Here is a 22487-nt window from a genome sequence, read left to right on the forward strand (position 1 = left end):
TGGTTTGAATATAAGTTTTGCTATGTATTTGTAATACAACCTTGAATAAATTACATTTTTTCTTACTACTGAAAAAATAATGCTTCTAATAATGTTATACTAGAGATAATGAATTTGAAACACAGATGATTACTTTATACAAAAGATCTAGAGAAGAAAAGCATAGTATCTGATAGGGTGTCCAACAAAAGGTTTCCATTATATTTTCTCATTATTCTAATCTCTGGAAACTAACACAGGGTGTAGACTTTGATAGTGTTAACTGAAAAATTTGGAGGAATTAAAACATAAAACATATAGTGTTGGGTTCAAAATAATTGCAATTTGGGCAAATTTGGGTAGAAGGCCAATGTTTTAAGGAGGAGTAGAATGATAGGACTTTTAAAATGAAAAGTAAAAGGAAATGATGACAGGATGACTCATGATAGTTCTCCACTGATGGTTTTTCTCATATGGTTGTGAAAAGACCAATTTGGATTCCATGAGGCTTGCTGCCATGAGTTCCTGTGTTGGCTCATATTTTACTTGTTCCTCAGGTGGAAACTCAGCCAGTATGTTTTGAGTTTCTTCTGTGGAATATTTGTGGTGTCATGTTTGGGGTGCAATATGAAACTAACCATTATCATCAAGAGGGATAAAAATCCAATTTCAGTGATAAGTGAAAACAAATGAGAAGGAGAAAGACAAATAACAGATGATCACTTTATACAAAAGATCTAGAGAAGCAAAGCAATGAAACAGATAAAGCAAAAACAAGCAAACCTGTGGGCCTATTCACAATACTGAAGTTACCAGAGTGGTAGGGAGGAGAGGGGACTGGAAGGGGAAAGAGAATTCAGTGAGTATGGTGGAAGGATATTGGCACTTTGGTGGTAATTGTGGTGTGCTAACCTGTGTTTTAAAGAGGTGTGACATTATACTCCTTAAGCATATACAGTCTTACAAACTAATATTACTTCAATAAACTAGTAATTAAAAAACCATCTTCTAGGCTCTTCTGCATTCTGGGGAGTGACCCACATCTCTACATGAGATGTGTACTCTCAACACGTTCCTTTGGAGAAACCCATGTTCTCTCTTGAATAATATTTTTGTTCACTTTTACTTCTCATAATCTCTAAATAAAATTGTTTTTGCCTCAAAATAATTCATCTTCTATGTGAAAGCAAGGAAACTAATGGCAAAGGGAAAGAGGGGTAGGTATACCAATGTATGCTTTACATATTTTTCTGCTAATTAGACATGATTTACACAATAGTTAGTTTGCTTTATTTCTTGGATGGATAGGAGAGATGAGCCTGGTCTGTTGAGTGGCCTATTGTTGGGGTCTCCACATGCAAGAGTTTATATACAAAAAGTGAAAATGAGCCATAAGAAATTTCAGATGAATCTGGAGATGTAGTACAGTAAATAAAGAAATTGCCTTCCAAGTGGCTAACTTGGGTTCAATCCCTGATACCAAATATGGTCTCCTGAGTCTTTCCAGAAGTGATCCTTGAGTGTAGAGCCCTAAACACTGCTAGGCATAGCCCCAAAACCAAAATATTTTTTAAAAGGGTACCAGTGGTGCTACTGGTACCTCTGAGACCTGAGGAACTAGGGGTAGGAAATGTTGCATGAACATAGAAGGACAAAGAGCATTACCACCAATATTCTGAAGAAAGGCAGCATCCTTCACTGGAATAACAGTTTCCCTTCGAAGGAGATGTGGGATAGGTCATGGTCAGCATAAACAAATTCTCCCAGGCCTCCTTTTCACTTTCTGTAGGGCTCCTGTTAGCCAGGTCTACGTATAATTGAAGAAATATTAGGCAAACTGATGCCATCAACATAGGTCAGTTTATGGCCAAGAGTATATCTGAGGGGAAAGGGTAATATTTGGTATCTGTAAACATATGGTTTATACATCACCCTCTTAGTAAAATTAATAGAAATGCTATACTTGGTACACCTACCATTTTTGTTGTTTGTTTGTTTGGGGGCTTCCTCCAGTCGAGTTCGGAGGTTATACCTGGCTCTGCACTCAGGAATTAATTACCTCTGATGATGCTGGGGATTGAACCTGGATCATCCACATGCCAAGCAAATACTCTACCTGCTCTACTATCACTCGGGGCCTCTTTTTTTTTTTTTGTAAATTTATGTTTTTTATTGAATCACCATGTGGAAAGTTACAAAGCTTTCAGGTTTAAGTCTCAGTTATACAATGCTCAAACACCCATCCCTTCACCAGTGCACATATTCCACCACCAAGAATTACAGTATACCTCCCCCCACCCCTCCACTTCCCCAGCCCCCCACCCCACCTGTGTAACTGATAAATTTCACTTTACTTTCACTTTGATTACATTCAATATTTCAACAAAAAAATTCACCATTATTGTTTGGGGGAGTTTCTTCCCCCAAAGTCGGACCTGCTGCAAAGGAAGCATTTGATAATTTGTTTTCCATTGCTGAAAATGAAGAGATATGAGGTCGAGCGGCCGCAATAGCAGCTGCACAGTTTTGTATTTCTGTATTTTAGTATTTTAGTAACTAAGTCCAGAGAAATTTCTGCCAGAAAATGCATCATTGCAAGCTTGTACCTCTCTGCTACTTTATATTCCACAGATGACTGCAATCTTTCTATGTCTGTCTCTTTCTTTCTGACTCATTTCACTCAACATGATACTTTGCATGTTGATCCACTTATATGCAAATTTTATGACTTCATCTTTTCTGACAGCTGCATAGTATTCTATTTTGTAGATATACCAAAGTTTCTTTAACCAGTCATCTGTTTTTAGGCACTCTGGTTTTTTCCAGATTGTGACTATTGTAAACAGTGCTGCAATGAACATAGAAATGCAAATGTCATTTCTACTATACCTTTTTGCCTCTCAGAGATATATTCCCAGGAGTGGTATTGCTGGGTCAAATGGAAGCTCAATTTCTAACTTTTTGAGAATCGTCCATATTGTTTTCCAAAAGGGCTGAACCAGTCGGCATTCCCACTAGCAGTGAAGGAGAGTTACTTTCTCCCCAAATCCACACCAACACTGGTTGCTTTTGCTTTTTAGGATGTGGGCTAGTCTCTGTGGTGTGAGATGTTATCTCATTGTTGTTTTGATCTGCATCTCCCTGATGATTACTCATGTTGAACATTTTCTCATGTGCCTCTGAGCCATTAGGATATTTTCTTTGGGAAAGTTTCTGTTCATTTCATCACCCCATGTTTTGATCGGGTTGGCAGTTTTCTTCTTGTGGAGTTCAATCAGTGCATTGTATATCCTTGATATCAACCCTTTATCGAATGGCTACTGTGTAAATATCCTTTCTTATTCTGTAGATTGTCTTTGTATTTTGGTAACTGTTTCTTTTGAGGTGCAGAAGCTTCTTAGTTTGAGATAGTCCCATTTATTTATCACTTGCTTGGTCAGTGGCGTGTCATATTTGAAGATACCAGTGGCTTCAATGTCGTGGAGGGTTTTGCCGACCTTGTCTTCAATGTACCTTAGGGATTCTGGTCTGATGTTGAGGTCTTTAATCCACTTTGATCTGACTTTTGTACATAGTGATAGGTGGAGATCTAAGCTTGTTTTTTTGCATGTAGCTGTCCAGTTTTGCCAGCACAATTTGTTAAACATGCTTTCCTTGCTCCAGTTCACATTTCTTGCTCCCTTATCAAAGATTAGATGATCATATATTTGGCGGTGTGTGTCAGAGTATTCAACCCTGTTCCATTGGTCTGCAGCTCTGCCTTTGTTCCAGTATACCATGCTTTTTTTTTTAATTTTTTTTAAAAAAATTTTATTTTATTCTTTAATTAGTGAATCACTATGAGGGTACAGATGCAGATTCACACATTTTAGAACTTGTTTTTTCCTCATACAATGTTCACAAACACATCCCTCCACCCGTACCCATTCTCCTTCACCAATAAACCCAGTATCCCTCCCCCCAATCCCATCTCCCCCCCACCCCACCCTGCCTCTGTGGCAGGGTATTCCCTTTTGATCTCTCTCACTCTCCAATTGGGTGTTGTGGTTTGCAATAGGGGTATTGAGTGGCCATTGTATTCAGTCTCTAGTCTACTTTCAGCATGCATCTCCCTTCCCGAGCGGGATCTCCAACCACATTTTACTTGGTGTTCCCTTCTCTTTTAATTACTACCACTTTGTAGTAGAGTTTGAAGTTGGGGAGGTTGATTCCTCCCATTTTCTTTTCCCCAAGAATTGCTTTAGCTATTCGTGGGAGCTTATTGTTCCATATGAATTTCAGGAGTGCTTGCTCCATTTCTTTGAAGAATGTCAAGGGATCGCATTGAATTTGTATAATGCTTTGGGGAGTATTGCCATTTTGACAATATTAATTCTTCCAATCCATGAGCAGGGGATATCTTTCCATTTCCTCGTGTCCTCTTTTATTTCCTGAAGTAGCGTTGTGTAGTTTTCATTATACAAGTCCTTTACCTCCTTAATTAAGTTGATTCCGACACTTGGGACCTCTTACCTTTTCTTTTAAAACTTTGATCATGAAAAATTTTAGTCATACACAGTAGAGAAAACTATTACAATAATCAACTCCATATCCATTATGAAAATTCAACAACTATTGAAAACCTTCTAGATTTGCACTTCTTCCTTCTACTTTGCTTCAGCATATTAAAGTTATATGATATCCTAGAAATAGAATCATTGAGATCATATACATCTTATTTTGTGCTGCTTCTATGGCATGGCCCATGGTCATTATGAAAACTTATTAAGGTACCCCCAAATGAGTGCTCATGACTGCTTCATCAAAATTTGTGTTGGAAAAAGAGGGAACCCTGTGTGTAAGCACAGAGGAATATTAGTACATTCAGTAATAGATATTTTCAGATGGAAGTATAAAAAATAAAAATAGCAATATAGATATATTTGTTATTCACCATTTATGGACACTGGAATCATACTGTTTTAGACATGATTTAGGTTGTTTGCCTTCATAGAAAATTACCCAATAGCTTTTATGAGAATTATATAGTCAATTAATTATTCTTCATACAGCCTTAAGATTTAAAATTATTTTATTTACTGAATCCTGGGGCGAAGAGGCAAGAATTTCATGAAGAAATAATAACTTGGAGTCAAATTTACTCATTTTATTTTATTATTTTTTTGGTCTTTTTAATTTTTTAATTTTTAAATTTTTAAAATATTTATTTATTTTTATTGAATCACCATGTGGAAAGTTACAAAGCTTTCAGTCTTAAGTCTAAGTTACACAATGCTCAAACACCCATCCCTTCACCAGTGCACATATTCCACCACCAAGAACCACAGTAAACCTCCCCCGGACCCTCCTATCCCCAGCCCCCCCCACGCCTGTGTAGCTGATAAATTTCACTTTACTTTCTCTTTACTTTGATTGCATTCAATAGAAATTTACTCATTTTAAAAAACAAACTATAGGAAAAATTATTTGTATGTAAGATTTTAATATAAAATATTAATTTCTGTTATGATTGAAAGCAATAGCCACAAGAAAACAGTATAGAAACAAAACATTCTTTTCAGAGATAAATATAGTTAGAAGCCTACAACAAACCAGGTAAGTGGGTTCTATACCTTAGCTCACTGCACACCTCCCACAGTCTTGTATCACTGTCATCCCAGTGTTCATCGATTTGCTCAAGCGGGCACCAGTAATGTCTCCATCGTGAGACTTGTTATTACTGTTTTTGGCATATCAGATATGCCATGGGTAGCTTTCCAGGCTCTGTCATGCAGGCGAGATACTCTGGATAGCTTGCCGGGCTCTCCGAGAGGAATGGAGGAATCAAACCCAGGTCGGTCACATGGAAGGCAAACGCCCTACCATTGTGCTATTGCTCCACAGTATTAGAGGGAGAACAAAGCTGACACAATGTTGAGGCTGTTCTTTTGTAGAATTGCAGGCAGGCGTATAGACACCCAAGTACCAAGTTTTCACTTCCAAGGCCCCGCTGTGTTCCCTGGGTCCCATTCCCAAGTTCTCGCTGTTCATATGTTAAACAAGGGACTCTATTTTTATATGTTCAGCAAGACATGTATAGGACCTCTGCTCAAGCACTCATTCCCACCCTGGGATTTTTACTTGGCCGCCAGACCAAATATTCATTCTTTGGTCTATGAGGCCGCCAGTCTCATAGACCAAAGGCCTAGCTGTGTTTAGATAAAAGTCTAATACTTTTACCATCAGCCCCATACTCATTATATCTTGACATTGCTTGGGGACCTCCCGAACACATTCAGCTGTGCTGGGGGACTTCCCACGCTATACCTGGAAATATCCAAAGGCCCTTATAGTACCTAGGATTGAACTGAGGTTGCTTTCATGCAAGGCAATGAGTTTTTTTTTTTTTTTTTTTTGCTTTTTTGGGTCACACCCAGCGATGCACAGGGGTCACTCCTGGCTCATGCACTCAGGAATTACTCCTGGCGGTGCTCCGGGGACCATATGGGATGCTGGGATTCGAACCCGGGTCGGCCGCGTGCAAGGCAAACGCCCTACCCGCTGTGCTATCACTCCAGCCCCAAGGCAATGAGTTTTAACCACTGTACTATCTGTTTGGCTCCCCAAAAGGCAGTTTTAAAATATATTATTTTCAGTTTTTTATGAGAAACATTAGCAGGACGTAAACCACCGACCACCACACATGATGAAAAACACCATCACTTAAGTGGTTTAAGGTACTAAGGCCGTATATTCAGACCCAAAAGAAATGTTTAGAGTGATCGAAGGTACCAATTTCTGTAAGGGGCCTTCCAGCTCCAGAATGAAAACCTTATAACAATAATCAGTAGGTACTAGTAAAAATATTGACCAAGAAAATTTTTTAGATTCAGTACAAAAGCTGATCATCACTTATACTCCTAATCTACCACACTGTGAATCCCAACTTCCATTAGTCCTGTTAACTTTTATCACCATTACCTTTGCTAACTTTATCTATAGTCAAGGATTTTCCTCCCAAGCTTTGGGGAATTTATTGAACTCTATTTTCTTTGTCCTAAATAGTTTTTAATTGATGAAGTGTTTTACATAAATTGCTTAATCAGTATCTTCGTAGGGATTAGAGAAATAGTGAATCATTATAGAGTTTGTTTAAACTTTGGTGAATTATAAGTGAAATGTATAGTTTAATCTTATTGCTTCCTTTCTTTACTTTAAAATTCATCATTTGTAGTCTAAGAATATTCATTCTTATAACAGTGAGTAAATACAGGTTTGTTGTCCAACTATTTCCTCTTTTAATTGCATAAGTATCACATTTATACAATAGAATCTTACCAAGAAAAAGTTTAAAAACAGGGGGCTGGATCGATAGTACAGTGGGTAGGGCGTTTGCCTTGCACATGGCCGACCTGGGTTTGATTCCCAGCATCCCATATGGTCCCCTGAGCACCGCCAGCAGTAATTTCTGAGCGCAAAGCCAGGAGTGACCCTTGTGCATCGCCGGGTGTGACCCAAAAAGCAAAAAAAATAATAATAATAATAAAAAAATTAAAAACAATTTGGGAAAGGAGCAAAATAGAGGAATTTTAAAAGATGAAGTTTCTATGACATTGTAGTAATCATGTAAGTTTTCATGGATCCATCTTCCAATTTCCCTTAAAAACATCCCTTGACCTATTTCTAACTAGCATTTCCTTCATATCCTCTTCAGAAGTGATTTCCTGTCAGCTAGTAGAGTATTTTTCTAAGATAACAAGCGTGTGTAGCCCTTTATCAGTCTTTCTGTGATGACGATTGTAGCATCTGCCTCTTCAAATAAAAAGCAAAGATAAAGAGAGCTTTGTTTTCACAAGTTTATGTATCTGTCATTTTGTAGACCTGGTTTCTCTGATTTCTATTTTCAATTTATTGTGTCATTGGTGCCTCAAAGAAATAATACAGTGGTCATAAAAATAGAATTATAACATTAAAAAATACCTTTGCAAGTGTTTAATGAACCTAAGCTAGAAATATTAAAAATAAAATATTAATAATATTCACAATATTTTTATAAATAAACATACTTCTCTAATATTTCTAACCAGACAATATTAATTTAATCAAATTATGTCCAGGGGTTCTGTCTGAGACACTTTCAAAACTGGAAGAGTGCATATTTACACTAATATCTCATTCCGTTGAATAGAAATAACTGAATGGAAGTAGTTTTTTTTATATCTATTCTTAAATAATGGTTGTCTATGTATCAAGTTTAGAAGTGTTTTCCAGTGTGTATATGAGATTTGCTTACTACCTACATCCAGCTGCACTGTAAAACATGCCTGAAAACACAAGATTGTGATCAGCCCTTAGGAGAAAATGTAGTGCCCCTCTGTCCCTAAGACATGCAGATTGTGCTTGATGTTTAGAATTTCAAGCTGCTTCCTTTCTACTTTAGGCATAGGAAGCAGTTCAAGACAGGGCAAATGGATGAAGAGCTGGATTTTCATCTTAACACTTGTATTAGCCAGAAAATTTTAGACAAATTTCTTGCCCTTTCTGGTCATGACTTTTATCTTTGAGTGATGAAACTTCTTTACAGGTTTATTTGGGAATTAGATATAATAGTGCATTTGGAAGAATTGACAAGTATTTGATGAAAAGTGAGTAGTAATGAGTATTGGTTTAATTATTGGCATATTTTTACTTTTTGTGATCAAATATTTTTTTGAACCATCGAAATTTTTATACATGAAAACCAGTTATGTACCATGTTTCTTGGAATCTTTTTTACTCTAAGATAAACATCTCTGGTTGATACCAATAAAAAAAATAGGGGAGTATTATGGACAGTGATTAAAGATTTGATTTACTTAGATTGGGGTTAGTCTTGGTCCCGTGGATGGTCTTGGGTACATACAACCTTTCTTAGCCTTTCATAATTTGAAATATAGAATAAAAATGCTTCACATTACTTATAGTGAGGATTAAATAGGAAGTTAGTTGCCTTGCAAATGCTTACTTGATAAGATTAGACTTTACTTTAGGTGTCTTACCATAACAATTAGGATCAAGAATCATTTTTGGGTGCTATTTCAGAGTCAGCTGGGTAACTAATCTGAAAAAAGAACCCAATTTCTGAGCAGGAAAAATGAAAATTCCCCATTAAAATATGAAAAGTGGGGGTAGGGGACATCTTGGTAATGGGAAATGCTTTTCCTTATTTTTCTGACTAAAGAAGCAAGCAGAGGCCAAAATATTCAAAGACTGTTTGTATGGCATTTGGGAGGATTGTGTAATTGCCTTGTCCCTCTTAGGAAAGTTTAAGGAGGTAGAGTTAAAAAATAATTTTTGTTTGCAAGCATTCAGAGACATGTCGACAAACTGAAGAAGGGGCTATTACTAGGGCCACTCTTGGATAAGACATTTTTCATGAGCAGGACCAATGATAGTGTGAAAAGGTAAACTCTGGAGCCATGACAACCGTCTGCCGGTGCACATGAGAGATGGAGCTCATATGTTCTATTCATTATACCTGGAGGTAGGCAGACACTGAAGGAAAATGTGAAATACTGAAGGACAAAGCAAAAGGAAGGAACTGACAGGAAGAATAGCAATTGCTAGAAGAAATGGGAAATTTCCATAGATACTATAATACACTATACAATGTATACTGATTAATTATAATTACATCAATACAGTAATTTACACTAATACACTAGCATGCAGTAATACACTAATATACACGAATACACTATAGTACACTATACAAGAACAGAAGGATGTTAATTCAAAAAGATATGCATACCTATGTTTATTTCAGCGTTATTTACAGTAGCCATGCTCTGAAAATAACACAAATGTCCAACAATGTACTAGATAAAGGAATTCTGATATATAATCATAATGGAATACTACTCAGCTATGAGAAAATATGAAAATTTGAAGTTTGTTGCAACTTAAATAAAATTGGAGAGTGTCTCTGAGTGACATGAGTCACTAATGAGTCAAAAAGACTCATTAGTAAAAAGTGCTCTGCATCACTAATCATCAGAGAGATGCAGATCAAAACAACCATGAGATACCACCTCACACCACAGAGACTAGCACACATCCAAAAGAACAAAAGCAACCGCTGTTGGAGAGGATGTGGGGAGAAAGGGACCCTTCTTCACTGCTGGTGGGAATGCCGACTGGTTCAGCCCTTCTGGAAAACAATTTGGACGACTCTCAAAAAATTAGATATTGAATTCCCATTTGACCCAGCAATACCACTGCTGGGAATATATCCCAGAGAGGCAAAAAAGTACAATCGAAACAACATCTGCACATGTATGTTCATCGCAGCACTGTTTACAATAGCCAGAATCTGGAAAAAACCCGAATGCCCCAGAACGGATGACTGGTTGAGGAAACTTTGGTACATCTATACAATGGAATACTATGCAGCTGTTAGAAAAAAGGAGGTCAAGAATTTTGTAGTTAAGTGGATGGGCATGAAAAGTTTCATGCTGAGTGAAATGAGTCAGAAAGAGAGAGACAGACATAGAAAGATTGCACTCATCTATGGCATATAGAATAACAGAGTGGGAGACTAACACCCAAGAACTGTAGAAATAAGTACCAGGAGGTTGACTCCATGGCTTCGAGGCTGGCCTCACGTTCCGGGGAAAGGTCAACTCAGAGAAGCGATCACCAACTACATTGTAGTCGAAGGCCATGTGGGGGAAGGGAGTTGCGGGCTGAATGAGGGCTAGAGACTGAGCACAGAGGCCACTCAACACCTTTATTGCAAACCACAACAGCTAATTAGAGAGAGAGAACAGAAGGGAATGCCTTGCCACAGTGGCAGGGTGGGGTGGGGGGGAGATGGGATTGGGGAGGGTGGGAGGGACGCTGGGTTTACGGGTGGTGGAGAATGGGCACTGGTGAAGGGATGGGTTCCTGAACTTTGTATGAGGGAAGTATAAGCACAAAAGTGTATAAATCTGTAACTGTACCCTCACGGTGATTCTCTAATTAAAAATAAATAAATTTAAAAATTTAAAAAAAAAAAGACTCATTAGTGAATTGAGTCAAAAAAGAAAAAAATGAATACCAGATGATGTCATGAATATGCAAAGTACAGAGAAATAAAGAAAGGGACTAGACATCCCTAGAGGAAACAAACTAGATATTGCCATCAGGAGTGTGATCTGAGGGTGCTGAGAGATTAGGGGGAAGCTGAGATAATGGTGGAGGGACCCTGGCACTTAGTTGGTTGGCAGGATGTAGCAGCAGTGCAAGTATAAAACAATGATATGTTAATGTAAACATTTAGTTATTATTAATAAAAATTAAAATTAAAAAACTCTTCATTAGCGTGTCAAATTACCCACTCATTTCATCTGCATTTTATATAAACTATTGCAAAAGATGGTGCTTAATCAATGGTAATCATGAATAGAAGCAATTCAGAAACCATATGTGGTTCTTTTGTTCCCTGAATTGACTAAAACATAGCTGAAGATGTGTCACCTTTTCAATATCAAGAGTCTGAGTCACTTCTTTCCCCCTTCCAGCAATTTCCCTTTGAATACTCAGTCGATGCACTAGAGCATTACTTGACTTAGGGCCTTTATTGGTTAATTTGCTTGGTTGAAGCTGACTGAATATTCAGAGTTTCTGGCAACCAAGCAACTCGCTCTCATTAAAATTAACTGTAGATTTAAAAGTATCTTGCAAAGTCTGTACAATCCTATTCTCTCATAAAATATACAGCACCTCAGGGATTTCATAATACTCTCCTTGGAAGTACAAGTGGCAGGAACGTGAGCTCAGAAACATGACATCATTTCCCAAAGCATGTTTAATGTACTAAAAATAAAACTTAAGCAAGTGTGTTTATATTAACAGAACAAAAGGGGCATCTCTTCCAATAAATCATCTGTTATCTGTCTGACTTATTGGTTACTGATGTGACCTGTGGGATAAACTCTGCCTGGGACAACAGTTTTCCTGGTTTAAGACCTAAATTTCCCTTCTAGGAATTATTCTTTATAAGAGTCTGAAGGTGAGCCTTGGAATTTAACGTCAAATATCCTGCCTTAAAGAGTTTAAAGAGGAGATACAAGTGGAACAAGTGACGCCTTGTGAAACACAGACTTTCTAGATTAAAGACATTTAGGCTGCCTCTAAATGTGGAGGGGAGTTTAAGGAAGGAAGGTCAGTCCACATAAGTATGAGTGTTTAGAGGGTGAATCTGATGAACTTCCAATATAACCTGGAAGGGTTCGGAGGTGGGGAGAATAAATTGGTGGAGGGGGCAGTAATGAGGGAGAGAGTAAAAAGAAGTTAAATGTTTCTGATTAAGAGGTTTTCATTTTAGGGGCTTAGCAGGAGAGCACTTCCCTTGCATGTGTGAGGCCTTGGGTTCCACACTGGCACTGAAAATCAGTTTTATTTCTTTTATCTTGTTTATGTGTGTATCTGAGAGCAAAGATATCAGTTATGATCATTCTGGAAAAAGGCCTCAGTGCATCATAAAAGGACAGTAAAATGAACAAACCTATGAATTTACCCAAGAAGGCAAGGTAGTCACATTCAACAGTCTTTGCACCAAGTGGAACTCTATACACTGTGGTATAGGGAAATTACCCACTCTAATGCTGTTTGATATTATTATCACTATGCAATTCATATACCATGGGATCGACTATTTTAAAAGATCCAGTTCAATGATTTTTAGGACATTTTCCAGGAGGTGCAATCATTGTCACTGTTCAGAATATTTCATGGATTTCATTTATTAAGCCTCCCACCCCCCTTTTTATTGACTCACCAAGAGATACAGTTACAAAGCTGTTCGTGGTACAGCCATATAGTGCTCCAACACCCATCTCTCCAGCAGTATATATTCTCCACCACCAGTGTCCCCAGTTTACCTCCTATCACTCCCCCCCAACCTCCAGCCCGTCTCTATGGAAGGCACTTTCCTTCTGTCTGTCTATCTGTCTGTCTCTCTCTCACCCCTCTTTTGAGCATTATGGTTTACAATACAGATACTGCAAGAGATAGCTGTTTACACTCTTACCTATTTTCAGCACGCAGTACTTATTCAGAATGATCATTTTCAACTATCTTTGTCATCGTGGTCCCTTCTCCCTCCCAACTGCCTTATCCCCAAACAATTGAAGGAATCTTCCAACCTGGACCAATCCTCCTGGCCCTTGTTTTTACTATCTTTGGGTATTAGTCCTACATTATATATATTTTTTATATCCCACAAAAGAGTCCAATAATTCTACATCTATCTCTTTCCTTCTGACTCATTTCACTCAGCATGATACTCTCCATTTCCATCTATTTATAAGTGAATTTCATAACTTAATTTTTCTAAATATTCCATAGATGTAGACAGACCATAGTTTTCATAGCCAGTCATCTGTTCTCAGGCACTCAGGTTGTTTTCAGATTCTAGCTATAGTGAATAGTGCTGCAATGAACACAGAAGTGACAATGGCATTTCTGCTGTGTGTTTTGGGCTCCTGGAATATGCTGTCAGAAGTGGTATTGCTGGGTCATATGGAAGCTCAGTTTCTAGCTCTTTGAGGAATGCCCATATTGTTTTCCAAAAAGACTGAACAAGTCAGCATTTCTACCAACAATGAAGAGTCCCTTTCTCCCTGCCTCCATGCTAGCATTGATTACTCCTGTTCTTTTTGATGTGTGCCAGTCTCTGTGGTGTGAGATGATATCTCATTGTTCTTTTGATTTGTATCTCCCTGATTAGTGACATAGAACACATTTTCATGTGTTTTTTGGACAATTGTATTTTTTCTTTGTGGAAGTTTCTGTTCAGTTCAACTCCCCATTTTTTGATGGGGTTGGATTTTTTCTTTTAAAGTTCTTATACATCTTGGATATTAACACTTTATTAGATACGTATTGCATAAATAATTTTCATAATCTGTGTGCTCTCTTTGTATCTTGGCCACTGTTTCTTTTGAGGTGCAGAAGCATCTTAGTTTAATATAGTCCCATTTGTTTATCTTTGCTTCCATTTGCTTGGTCAGTGGTGTTTCATTCTTGAAGATTTCTTTAGTTTTAATCTCATGGAGGATTCTGCCCACATTTACCTCCGTATATCATAAGAATTTTTAGAATCAGGCCCCCATATTCCTCCCTCTCATCACCCCCTGGCAGCAGTCTTCTGCTTTCCGTCTCCATGAATTTGTCCTCTCCGGATTTCTCATCCAAGTGAAGGCAGACAACATGCCTGGCTTATCTCACTTAGTTCATTGTTTCCAAGAGTCATTTGTGTTAGAGCTGGAGTCTCCCTCTGTAACATTCTACACTGGACTTGACAGTTCTATGAGGTGGAGGCTTGTGGGCAATGGGCTAGGGGACTCTCGTATGATCTGAGGCTATGTTATGGTTCAAGTTGCAGTGTCAAGGGGAGAAAGCACAGTTTGGCAATGACTGACCACTTTGAGGGCGGGGGGTGGGGTGGAGTTGTTAACATGGACCTTAGGCAGAGCTGGTGTCATTATAACTAACCCCGGAAGTTTTATTCAGGGTATGCTTTGATCTCTCCATGTTCTCAGCTTCTTAGGACCATCCCCCTCCCCCATCCACGTAGGCTTCACTTCCTCTGAACTCTTTGTAAAGCTCTTTTATTTGTTTCTGATAATGCCACTCTAAACTGATATTCCTTAGTTACTGCAGTCCCATTTTCCTGGTTCCCTAGGAGAGTAGAAGGCGGCAGACTGTTGGTTAGCAAAGGATCTAGCCTCAGATTTTTCTGGTGCAGGTATGCTGCACACACACATTCTTGTCACTGATACAGTAAAGGACTCCTTTCTAAGGGCCATCTTATTGGAAAAGTGAATGTCTATATATATATTTTTAAACTCTTTTAAAAAATTTTGTGGGCCATACCCAGTGATGCTCAGGGGTTCCTCCTGCCTCTGCACTCAGGAATCACTCCTAGCAGTGCTCAGGGGACCATATGGGATACTGGGGATCAAACCTAGGTTGGCTACATGCAAGGCAAGTGCCTTACCCACTGTACCCTCTCTCCAGCCCCAATATCTGTATATTTAGCTTATTATTGTTTTGGTGTCAGGACATCCCAATTGTGGTCTGGCATCCCCAGGGACCACACACGTAGTTCTGCTGGGCAGAGGAAGAGCTGGGTCATCAAGTTTACACCTGGCAATGCTGAGGATTCCAACTCAGCCTGAGAATGTTTCAGAGCTAGTTTCATGGCCCTAGGAATCTTTGTCTTTCCTGATTTTTATGTTGACTAACATACTCTCCTCTAATTAATGAAAAACGCTTAGTTGTTCCAAGCAGGGAAAGACCAGCATGATTTGGAACTCTTTCTCTTTCAAATATGATTTGAAGGGAGAGCTGTATTAGGTACAAAGATATTCTGTGTAATTGTTACTTACAAAGGGTAATAATTGTTACTTATAAAAGGTAACAATTATATAACAATTGTAAGTAACAATTACATAGAATATATACGTATAGTTGGTGGGGGAGAAAGTGGAAAAGTTGTAGTGAAATAACAGTGATGCCATTTTTGGGGTCAATGTTAAAATTCTATTTGTAGCACTGTCATCCCATTGTTCATTGATTCACTCCAATGGTCACCAGTAACGTCTCCATTGTGAGACTTCTTATTACTGTTTTTGGCGTATCATATATGCCAGCGGGAGCTTGCCAGGTTCTGCCATGGGGGCGGGATACTCTAGGTAGCTTGTTGGGCTCTGTGAGAGGGAGGGGGGTCAGCCATGTGCAAGGCAAATGCCCTACCTGCTGTGTTATCGCTCCAGCCCTTAAACAAGACACTTAACTTTCCTGGTTGGTAACATAGCCTTGAATCACCTTAATAGAATGCCTTTGTGTGTGTGGTTTGTGTGTGGGGGGGAGGAGGTGTGCAAAATGTGTCACCCATTCCTGTGACTATTAAGTCAGAGGAGAGGATGTGCATTGAAGGTTCATCAAATGACAAATACACACTTTGAAATCTCAGGGCATGCTCCATCACATTGCCAAAATAAGTTAGATTCCTTTTAAGCATGTTGAATTTTTGTATATATATTTTGTGTGTTCTCATCTACGGAGTTCCTGCTGGCACTCCTTTCTCCAAGCAACTGAACCGTTGATCCCACTTCTGCGCTTTAAAGACGAACAATAAAAGAAAGCACGGAAGACACTTGGCGTTTGGGTGCCACCTCCTTCCCCTGAGCATAAGGCTTGGCCATCCACTTCACTTGGTGACGTAAACTTTAAGGATGGATTAAAGGGCACGTATTCAAGTTGAAAGAGACTCTAGAATTGGCCAATCCTGTCTCTTAGCACCGTTGACCATCGTCAGGGGCAATACAGTTAATTTCTAAATCAGCGTTTTGTATATCTGGCTGACGCCTAAATCTCTTCTGATTTTAGCGCCACAGCGGACACAGACCCGGCTGGGCGGGGTGGGCGTGGCCGGCGGGGCCGGCGTGGCCGGCGGGGCCAGGAAGGCTCCGCAGAAGTGCAGGTCCGGACGGGGGCGGGGCCTGTGGGTAGGTGGGGCTTGGCAGGGTGGGCGGGGCTGGGAGGGCCTGCAGAAGTGCAGGTCCGGACGGGGGCGGGGCCTGTGGGTAGGTGGGGCTTGGTAGGATGGGCGGGGCTGGGAGGGCCTGCAGAAGTGCAGGTCCGGACGGGGGCGGGGCCTGTGGGTAGGTGGGGCTTGGTGGGGTGGGCGGGGCTGGGGGGCCTGCAGAACTGCAGGTCCGGGCGGGGGCGGGGCCGAATGGGTGGGTGTGGCCGGGCGGGGCCGGGATGGCGCGGCTGAACTGCAGGTCCGGATGAGGGCGGACCTGGCGGCGGCGGGGCGGGGCCTGGCGGCGGAGGCCAGCGGCGGGGCGGGGCCTGGGCTAACGGTCCCTCTGGCGGGCAGGCGCGTGCTCACGAGTGCCCTCCCCGGGCCCCTGCCGCCGGGAGCGCGCCGCCTGGCCCGCTCCGCCCCCTCCCGCGCGGCTTCCTCCGGCATTTCCACTCGGTTCCCCCCGCTCGCCGGGCTGCACCGAGCCGGGCCGGGCCGGGGCGGCGCGGCCCTGCCCCCTGCGTCTCCCGCGGCCCGCGGGTCACCGTGACCGGCGTCGGCGCTGTGGGGCGGGGACGCCCGCGATGGGGCCCAGGTAGGGCGGGTGGGGCCGGGCTCCGGGCCGGGCTCCGGGCCGAGCGCGCGATCCCACGTGGCCGGCACTGAGCGTCCCTTTGCCTCTCGCGCAGGTGGATGCGGGTGACGGTCCTCCCGGGCTGCGTGGGCTGCAGGACCGTGGAGGTGGAGGCGACCCGGACGGTGCGCGACGTCAAGGACCGCATCGCGGCCGACACGGGCTTCCCGGCGGCGGAGCAGCGGCTGTGGCTCGGCCACAGGGAGGTAGGGGCCGAAGCTGTTCCCGCGGGTGCGTGACTCGTGGATGAGCCACCCCGCAGCGGACCGTAGTGGTGATCCAGGGAGCCGGGCAGCGCCCAGTGCCCTGTGCCGGCTCGTCTTCGTTTCCCAGCGTGCGAGGAGATACTTGTGGGTGGGGGGACAGAGTCCAGTGTGTTTGTCCAGTGGACTCAGAGTCCAGAGTCAAGTCTGATGCCTCATAGTTAGAGTAAGTTGAGTAATTGCTGTGCCTGCAAGTTGCATTTTGAAGGCAGCGGGAATCCCGGTCAATAGCTTCACTAGTTTTTAAATTAACCTCTTGCACCAATCCTCCAATTCTTTGAATCGGAGATTTGGCACCAAGGGGTCTGCAGACGTCATGGAAGACTGAACACTTGTTTTAGTAGCATTACTACTAGAACTTCTAAAGTGTGAATGAACGATTTTTATAGATCAAACCTTGCATGCCCTGTGAGTGGATGATAAGACAAGCAATTCATTGGACTATTTCACACCATCAGTATTCTTTAAGGGTGAAGATACAGTTTTCTTAAGAGATAGGTTCAAGGAAGGACATTTTGCTGAAAATCAACTTGCTTTCTTACCCTAACAAGTAGCTTCACTTTGTATTTATTCATCGTGTTTATTTCTCGGTGGTACTAAGGGTGTTTCCCTGGCAGTGCTCAGCTGGTGCACAACGGGTCAGGTACGTGCAAAGCCTGCATGTGCTCTGGTTCAAATATTCTGGCCTGTTGAGGTTTCTTCCTTGCCCAAGATCTTTGCTTTTTATAGGATAAAGAATAGCATTTCCAGGATTTAGAACAGATGGAATAAAAGTTGTGTGATGTGCCGCAGGAGCCCTCAACCCTGTGGTACGCAGTTTCAACGGCTGGCTCTCCTTCCTGCAGCGGACTCTGACCAAGTATTTGACAAGGGTGATCTTTAGTCCTTGCCCCTCTGCCTTTGTGCTTGCCCATCAGCTCCTGTTTTGGGTTGTCCGAAGTGCGAGGGTAGAGGCAGGAGCCTCAGGAACCGTGTTTAGTGTGAGGTACTGAGATTGTAGACGGGGAGTGTAGAGGTAGAAGTGAAAGGGAAGAATACCAGGAAAACCTGTGAAAGAGTAATGGCAGTGTATGTGTGCCTCGGTGTGTAGAAGGCAGGTGGCTGTGCCAAGGATGTTCAGAAGTCTTGATCTAGGAAAATAATAACTTAAATTACAGAAATGAATACTATGGGTACATAATTTTGGAGGAAAAGGTAGTGACCAGTTTGCCTTTATATATGGTTTAGCTAATGGCAAGAAGAAAAAAACATCGAGGAAAGTATGGGAAGAGCTAGGTGATCTGGACAATAGAAGGCAACTTGAAAATCACCTTAGGATCTGTTCTCCTTGTTGGTTTTCTTTTGTTTTTTGTTTTGGTGCTCAGGGGTTAATTCTGGCTTTGCATTCAGGAATCACTTGGGCGGGGGGCTTGGGGGACCATATGGGGTGCCAGGGATTGAACCTGAGTTGGCCAGGTACAAGGCAGGCGCCCTACCTGTTGTACTATCCCTCCAGGCCAATTTTCCTGTTTCTGACAGGCATGGGATAAAGCTGATTCTAACTGTTCTTAGGTCTCTGCCGTGTAAGAGTCTTGACCAGAGTCAGCGAGTGGTTGAATTTGCAAGGAAGAGAAGCTGTGGGCTAGAAAGAGTTTTCAGAAGTAACTGGCTCAGCTTCATTCTCTTTGTGTACATTGATGAGCATGATGAACATGATGAACATTGGTGAACATGATGAATAACGTGATGAATATCTATTGAACCACTGTTTTGGATACTTTGCTTATCCCATCCCATTTATTATTATAAAACCCAATGAGTTATTACTAGGATGTTTTGTGGAAAAGTACAGGTCACATTTACATGATGAAGTATCAGACCAGGATTTGGAGCCAGTTCTGTCTGATTGTAAAAGTTATGGACTTTTCACTGTTTTACACCAACCTGTCAGATTTGACAGGTTGTCTATTTAAATAAATAAAAGTTCACTCCAGGCTTCTTTGAAGCAGAAAAGGCCATTAAGAATACAGCTGCTCTTGTTAATTTTTTTTTTTCAGTTTATTGAGGCTCCGTGATTTACAGTGCTGGTGATGGAATTTCAGGCCTCCAGCACCCCGCCCTCCACCAGTGTGTCAGGGTCCCTGACCAAGTTTCCAGGTGCCTCAGTCTCAGTTCTATAAGCCAACTCTCAGGTTCTGTTGCCTCTGGCCATTTGTTGCTCCTTTCCTAAACTTCTTTATGTTGTACATATGAGAGAGACCATTCTGTGTTTGTTGGTCCCTCTCTGACTGTTTTCACTGAGCTCAATACTCTCCAGTTCCATTTATATAGCAGAAAATGGCATGGATTTTCATTTCACGTAGAATAGTGTAATACTCCGTTGTGTGTGTGTACCATAGTTTATCCAGTCATTTGTCCTTGGATACATGAGTTTTTTCTAGATTTTAGCTTTTGTGTGAACAGGGTTTAGCAGAGTTCCATAGGTGTGAATCCTGTGCAGCTGCCTCCTAGGGACTGGCCCAGGGTCCGAGCGCTGCTCCTTCTGTCCCCAGAGCTGTGCCTTAACCCCTGTACTATTTCTCCAATCCCCAGCTTCTTCATTATTGAAAGGGGTTATAATTTTTTGTTTATAAATTTTTCAAGTTCTTTATATATCTTGGATATTGACCATTTGTCAGGTCAGTGATGGGCAAATATTTTCTCCATATCTATGTGATGCCTAATTTTCTTGTCATATTTCTTTTGGGTGAAGAACCTTCTTTATTTGATGTAGTTCTGTTTTTGTTTTTTAAATTCTTCTCTATTGCTAACTTGATTAGTGATATTGAATCATTGAAGATGCTTTTAGATTCAGTGTCACGAAGGGTTCAACATATTTTCCTCAATATAATTTATAGATTAATTTACAGATTCAGGTGTGATAGTGAGGTCTTTAATCCACTCAGAACTGACCTGAGCATGGTGTTTGAAAGAGAGGTTTGAGTTTATTTTTTTGCAGGTGATTGAACAGTTTTACTATACCATTTTGTTAGAGGCTTTCCTTGCTCCACCTCATACTTCTAGATATTCTTTTTTGAAGATTAGCTGACCATAGACCTGAGGACGTGTCTCTGGGCTCTCAAGTCTATTTCATTGTTCTGAGAGTCTTTATCCTAGTATTATTGATTACATTGTTTATTGAAGTTGGGGAAAGAAAACTTCTCATTTTTTTCCCTAGTATTTCTTTGGCTATTTAGAATTTTTATTACTTCATATAAATTTTAATTTAATGACATCTGGTTTATGTACTCAAAATGTGCCATGTGAATTTTTATAGGACCTGCATTGACCTCCATATCAATAATAGGAAAGAGAAAATCATTTAATCTTATCAGTAGATTCAGAGAAAGTATTTGACAAGATCCAAAGCCAATTCATGATACAATTCTTTTTTTTTTTTTTTTTGCTTTTTGGGTCACACCCAGTGATGCACAGGGGTCACTCCTGGCTCTGCACTCAGGAATTACCCCTGGCGGTGCTCAGGGGACCATATGGGATGCTGGGAATTGAACCCGGGTCGGCCGTGTGAAAGGCAAACGCCCTACCCGCTGTGCTATCGCTCCAGCCCCTATGATACAATTCTTAATAAAAAGAAGATAGAAAGAACTTTCCTCTACATAGTCCTTTCCTCCATAAAGTCATTTGCCACAAATCCATAGCTAACATCATATTCAGTGATAAAAAACTGATATCTGTTCCTCAGATCAGGTTGCCCACTCTCACCACTATTACTCAGCCTAGTAGTGGGAGTCTTGCTATGGTCAAGAAAGAGGTATTAAGGGAATCTGGAAGGGAAAATAAGCCAAATGATCACTGTTTGTAGACAACATGATAGTAGCACTGTAGCACTGTCTTCTCCTTGTTCATTGATTTGCTCGACCGGGCACCAGTAACATCTCCCTTGTGAGACTTGTTGTTACTTTTTTTGGCATATCAGATATGCCACAGGTAGCTTGCCAGGCTCTGCTGTGGAGGCGGGATACTCTGGGTAGCTTGCTGGGCTCTCCGAGAGGGATGGAGGAATCGAACCTGGGTCAGCCGTGTGTAAGGCAAACGCCCTACCCGATGTACTATTGCTCCAGTCCAAAAAAAAAAAAAAACACAAAACAGAACATGATAGTATATAGTATACACAGAAAGTCGTAAGTAATCTACAGAAAATGACAACACAATAAATCCGTATAGTATCATGATAGGCTACAAAATCAACACACAGAAATCCATGGCATTTCTATATGTAAACAATCAGGTAGAAGAAAAATAAGAAAACAAATCTCATTCACAAAGGTGCCCTTTTCCCCCATTAACCATTTGGCGATACAGCTTAACAAAATAGATAAAAACTTATACAAGATAAACTGTGTCACTATTAAAAAATAAACACAAAGAAATAGAAATACATCCACTTTTCACAAACTAAAGGATTAATATTATTAAATCACCACCCTGCCAAAAGGACTATGTTGGTTATATACTTACTATAAAAATAATAAAAAATAACCTAGGGAGCACAATTCTCTTCTGATTCTGAGGGCGTGTTTCTGACTTCTGCATTTAGCAGTGCTAAATCAGGCCATCAGAAAGGGTTACTTTTATTGGAGAATATCCTTCAGAATGGCATTTTAATTTTCCTTTTAAATTCATTACTGCCACCCCAAACATTTTAGGTTTGAATTACTATTGAGAGTTCCAGATCTATTGGAGGGCAGAAACAGAAATATTGTTGAGATTTCTAAATCTATCAGGGCTGACAGCTCCTTTTTACTCACTAGTGTTGGATGTAATGGACTTTGGAGTTGGACTTTAATTCTCAGTACTTTAGGTCACCTGCCATCCTATTTCTTATTGCTTTTGCTTCTTGGTCAGGAAGTTGAGTTTTTAAGTTCCTCACTTGACTTCCTGTTTCCTGCAGGGTGGGTCTGAAGTTGTATGTTAGAGTTGTGCATTTTCCTGCTCCCTTTCCCTCTGTGACTCATGTGTTTGAGCCTCAGATCATGAGTTTCCAAGTGTTACCTCCCTCTCTTCTCCTTTAACTGATGAGAAATGCTTGCTT

General features: G+C 40.9%; 1 protein-coding gene across 3 annotated transcripts in view; it reads left to right on the forward strand.

The window, feature by feature from the left end:
• Positions 1–22487, forward strand: part of SACS (sacsin molecular chaperone) — a 97554-nt gene that overhangs the window by 22735 nt on the left and 52332 nt on the right. For 2 of the 3 annotated variants that reach the window (XM_055122206.1, XM_055122315.1), the window contains exon 3: positions 17209–17359. In XM_055122206.1, the coding sequence (XP_054978181.1) occupies positions 17209–17359 (151 nt within the window). Of the gene's footprint in view, positions 1–16898; positions 17115–17208; positions 17360–22487 lie in introns of those variants that run through there. The other variant, XM_055122268.1, reaches the window with a different exon arrangement.

This window comes from Sorex araneus, chromosome 1 (genome assembly GCF_027595985.1).
Source record: "Sorex araneus isolate mSorAra2 chromosome 1, mSorAra2.pri, whole genome shotgun sequence".
Lineage (NCBI taxonomy): Eukaryota > Metazoa > Chordata > Mammalia > Eulipotyphla > Soricidae > Sorex > Sorex araneus.